General features: G+C 35.0%; 1 protein-coding gene across 3 annotated transcripts in view; it reads right to left on the reverse strand.

Annotated features, from left to right (window-relative positions):
* LOC106879723 (uncharacterized) overlaps window positions 1-5,667 on the reverse strand; it is a 120,308-nt gene that overhangs the window by 80,545 nt on the left and 34,096 nt on the right. For all 3 annotated transcript variants that reach the window (XM_052967826.1, XM_014929403.2, XM_014929404.2), the window contains exon 4: window positions 1,458-1,522. In XM_052967826.1, the coding sequence (XP_052823786.1) occupies window positions 1,458-1,522 (65 nt within the window). The remainder of the gene's footprint in view (window positions 1-1,457; window positions 1,523-5,667) is intronic.

The following is a 5,667-nucleotide window of genomic DNA, read 5'->3' on the forward strand; positions in this document are numbered from 1 at the left end:
TGATCACACTCGGATGGTGCTGTTAGCGCTCCACTGGCATGGGTGCCAGTCATCGAATTAGGTTCAATTATGATTTCGATTTCATATATATATATATATATATATATATATAGGAGTAGCTGTGTGGTAAGTAGCTTGTTTATGAACCACATGGTTCCGGGTTCAGTCCCACTGCGTGGCACCTTGGGCAAGTGTCTTCTACTATAGCCTCAGGCCAACCAAACCCTTGTGAGTGGATCTGGTAGACGGAAACTGAAAGAAGCCCGTCGTATATATGTATATATATGTGTATGTGTGTTTATATGTTTGTGTCTGTCTCCCTGCCCAACATCGCTTGACAACCAATGCTGGTGTATTTATGTCCCCGTAACGTAGCGGTTCGGCCTAAGGCACCGATACAATAAGTACTAGGCTTACAAAGAATAAGTCCTGGAGTCAATTTGCTCGACTAAAAGCAGTGCTCCAGCATGGCCACAGTCAAATGACTGAAACAAGTAAGAGAGTATATATATATATATATATATATATATATATATATATATATATATATATATAATGCAGATGGATGACAACATCTTCATAAAGAAGTGTCGATCCCTCAAAGTAAATGGAACACGTGGAAGTGAGTGACCCAGAAAGACATGGGATGAAGTACTGAAGAACACTGAAGAATTCAAGACACTGAACCTTTCAGGTAAGATGACAAAGGACCAAGATGCCTGGCGCCATGCTGTACTCAAGAAGACCCATAATCCCCAGCAGAAGTGTTAAGACTGGTTCCTCTGGCTCCACATAAAAGTGCCTGTGTGGTGCCATGTAAAAGTACCCGTACAGTGCCACGTAAGAGTGCCTGTGCAGCACAACGTAAAAGCGCCCGTGCAATGCCACATAAAAGCACCCAGTGCACTCTGTAAAGTGGTTGGCATTAGTAAGGGCATCCAGCCATGGAAACCATCATACTGGAGTCTGGTGCAACTCTCCAATCCACGCCAGCATGGACAACAGGCATTAAATGCTGGTGATGATGAGATTATATACACACACATACACACACATTATATATATATATATATATATATATATATATATACTTGTATATACATGCACTTGTATATGCAAATGCATGTATTACTATGGCAACAGTCCGGATACTTAATAATCAGACCTCGTAATTAATGACAGGACTTCAGAGCTAAACGCTTGATCATTAGACTTTGTTCGGGTTACACAAACACTTAGTTTCACAGTATATGTGTTGGAGGGAGGGGGAACATCTTTGTTTTCTTCCTCTCTTTCTCTCAATGACTAAGTACAGTTAATCTTACAACAAACCAAGCCTGTGAGACAATTTCTTTCAATATTTGGTTGGTGTCATTTTACTTTTTATTAAGAAAATATAAATTAAAAAAAAACAAAAAAACTAAAGAGACAATTAGTTTGGTAATTCCAGTACTTACCTGTTGGCAAAACCCACATTGTTATCGAATGGACTGAGAGAAACCAGGTTTATGGTATCAGCTTTCTGGAAATAATGAAATGGTACAAGCATAAGACAAAACTAGATCAATGGGTTTTCAGACAGTAAGGTAAATGATATGGTAAACACTACATTTAAAGGGGTAGAAGAGAGTCAGTAGACACTAAGTTATAGGGGTAGAAGCAGAGTTATAGGTGTAGAAGAGTCAATAAATACTAGATTATAGGGGTAGGAGAAGAGTCAATAGATACTAGGTTATAGAGATAGGAGAGTCAGTAGATACCAAGGTTATAAAGGTAAAAGGAGGAGTCAGCAGATATGTGATATACCTTTTTACTTTTTTAAGTCAGTGGACTGTGGACATGCTGGGTACCATTTTAAAGGGTTTAATCAAACAAATCAACCACAGTATTTGATTTTTCTTATAAGCCATGCACTTCTTATACTGGATCTTTTGGTGAAGTACTATTTTCTGGAGATGTACCACTGGTTATCAAGCAGTGTTGGGAGCCAAACACACACACACACACACACACATATATATATATAGATGACAGGCTTCCTTTGGTTTCCATGTACCAAATCTACTGACAAGGATTTGGTTGGCCCAAGGCTATTGTAGAAGATACTTGCCCAAGGTACCATGCAGTGGGATTGAACTTAGAACCATGTGGTTGAGAAGCAAACTTCTTATTATACAATCACACCTGTGCCTATAAAAGTGAGATACTTACAGCACCAAGAATCTTCTGTGTTGATTCAAGTTACTGTAGGGTTTTAAATTAGAAGCTGAAGCATCAGAATTATTATTTATAACTTTTATGTGCTTCGAGATCCAATTCTAAAAACAAAGAATTATTTCACATCCTCTCAAAAGTTTATAAATTCTTTTGACATCAGCAACATACAATTCTCACTGATAAGAACCTCCAGGTCCTACAAAGCTGCATGCTTTCCTGTCTCACACAAGGACTGAAGCAAATAAAAGAATAAGAAGCTTTTTTATATAGATGTATAGGAATGTGTTAAATAGCTCAGCGGGCTGCGTGTTTGAATCACGTCGGAGGGTCACCACTTTATAGGAAAGTGGGTTATACATCATTAGATGTACACCTGACTTTCCTATATTAAATTAGAAATTAACGAACGTTGAACTCCAGACTATCAACACAAACAATATTTATTCATGGTGGAAAATATACATCTTTAATCTTGTTTGTTGAGACGTCTTCGGTGTGTCAGAACATGGTTGTTGGGACGTTGGTATATTGATGTGAGCTGTCTAGCATGAGTTCGAAAGATGGAGAGACAGCTAGACACGTCCTTGCTCAATCGCTGGCCAGCAAGAAAGAGACAGAATGAAGCGGGAAAGCTTGGATGTTGAATTCCACGCATGCGTGAGACTACGCATGCGCACGGCGTTACTACAGATGTTTTCAATCTAGTTTGAATTCTTTGCCATCAAATTTGATGGCAAAGAATCCAAACTAGATTGAAAACATCTATATTTATTTTTGTTTATTCAGAGAGAATGCAAGAATTTTTTTTCTTTTCTGCAAGGAAGAACTTTGTCCAAAATATGTGAAACTTCCCCTCACAACAATCTACTAACTTAATTTTACTTTTACACAAACGTATGCAATTTTTGCTGATGGTAATCACCACCAGTTTGCTTGGATTCTGATTTGGTTTTGCTGTGTTTTTTTTTTCTTCTATCCACAGCCATAATGCACAAGTATTGCTAGTCTGAAACAGATAATACATTTAGCAAAAGAAGACTTATGATGTCCTGTGATGAACTGATAGTGAGCTCAGACAGCACAAAAAGAAAGAAACCTAGTCAGACTTCAGTACATGCATGCCTCTGTCTGTGTGTGTAACATACCTGGACATGTGTAATATGTGTTTGTATTGTATTTTAGGATGAGTTTAAATATTTGTTACATTATAACAATTAAAGACATTATCATTAAAATTACTGTTGTAATTAAATGGAATTAAAACATCTGCAATTCAAACTAATTTACACAAATAATTAAATGAGATTAATTTACGACTTCTACATTTTGTATTTTTTTTCTTCTTTTTTTCAAATTTTAATTTAGAGAAATGTTGCATAAAACAGTATTATTATTATAATTATTATTATTATTATTATTATTGACAGAAGTTACATCAAGTCACCAAATAATTAGCATCAGTCTAGACAAAGCTGCACTGAAATAATTTCAGAAAATATAGCCTAGTCACCAACAAAAACTTACAGTAATTAGTCAATACAAACAATAATTTTCAAGTGACTGTCATTGAAAGGTAGAATATGTATCCAGATTTTATCTGGTAGGCCACATACAAAAACAGTTTTTGAAAAATACATCGCTATCAACATCAACTTTATTACTAAAATCAACTAAGGAGTGACTATGTAGTTACTTGATCTAACAACTCAATATAGATGTCAATAACAGGGTCTGTATGCGGTCACTCAACCAGCTAAAAACAGTAACCATATCTCAATCAAATCACCTTCTGTTGTCTTAAAAAAAGAAGGATACATTGGATGATGTGGTCCAAGATGCTTGAATAATAAAAGATAGGATGGTCATGGCTTAAAGAATGTCTTTGATCATAATTTTGTTCAGTCAGAGTTAAACAACAACTTGTACTATTTTCTTTACAAAAACGGGTTGGATAATTTTTACAAACTCCTATATCTCTACAAATATTGTTTGATCATCTATCAATCATAATACAACTAAATTCCATTCCTAAAACCAAACACTCAACAGAAAAAAAATATGCAAATATTAAGATGAATGCATTTAATTATACCTGTATTATTCTAGCTAATTAAAATTGACACATTTGTTATATTCAGGAAAAACAGTGAGATATGAATTCATGATCATATGATCAGCAACCGTCTATCATTATGAACTCTGAGCCAAGTTAAGAAAAATGTGATTAGCACACTGGAGTTCAATGAAACAAAGCCACAACACTACATCCCTCCAATTTATTAACAACACACATTACAGTTTGTATCTATGATAAAGCTAACAATTTCTAACAAACCATCATAGAAACCTCATTTTCTTCATATAACAAAAACTGATTCACAATATATTTTGTATTCTTTTTTTTTAGCCTTTTAGTATTTGGATGACTCTGTCATATGTAATGCTTATTTATTCACATTGTTTTGAATTAATTACGCATTATCTTGTAGCTTTGAGATTTCAATAATGTGATTGTTTATTTTTAAAATGACAATCTGGAGTAGGAGTGAGAGGCCAAATCTGGCCAGTTTGAACATAAAACAAGTAAAATATGTAGGCGGAATATGGTTGGATTAACACATAAAGCATGGCAGGCCACGATCATGGCCCAAATAGATGCATTTAATTTATGAGTGTTTGTTGGGGTCTAATGTCACTCAAATGCTCTGATCCCCCCCACCCCGAATGCAAGAGGACTAAATAGTTCAACTAATAACTTTTCAGATGATATAAAATTTGCCACCATTATATACTAAAATGATATTTTAACTATTTTTTGTTTTTTTATGTGTGCATGGTAGTCTCATTTTCATAAAATGTGCTCAGCAGTCCATGCTATGTAAGTGCAAATCCCAGTGCTTTACGGGTTAAATGCTAAAAGGTTAAATTTTTATTTTGCTAAGGGCTAAAATAACTTTGGTCCAGAACATCTGCTAACCTTTTAATAAGGTCTTGAAACACATAATGAGACAGCTGGGCACAAGTGTTTGGACACTGATAACTTAGCATGGCTGACTGGACATTCAGCCTGTTTTAGCAACAATACTTTTGGGGGATCTATTTTAAAATGGGGGCACCAGTTTTCATTTATGTTTTATGTAGTGTTTTTGGTACCGAAAGACTTTCAAACTTCGTATACTTATCTATTTTGTGTTATAGAACAGAAAAAAATTTTTGTATTCGAATTTATTTCATGTAAAAAATTGTCTTATTTCGATAATTTCTACTAATCACTGATGTCTATTCAGTTGAAAACAGTTAGCGCTGTAACGGTGTATATCATATTAATCCCCTAACCCTAACCCTAACTAGACTGTTAACCGTAACCGTAACCCTAACTCTAGAATCCGAACTTTAAAATTGTTACACACATAGATACGCACAGCGTAATTTATTATATAAACAATATAT

The sequence above is a fragment of the Octopus bimaculoides genome, chromosome 5, assembly GCF_001194135.2.
Source record: "Octopus bimaculoides isolate UCB-OBI-ISO-001 chromosome 5, ASM119413v2, whole genome shotgun sequence".
Taxonomy (NCBI): domain Eukaryota; kingdom Metazoa; phylum Mollusca; class Cephalopoda; order Octopoda; family Octopodidae; genus Octopus; species Octopus bimaculoides.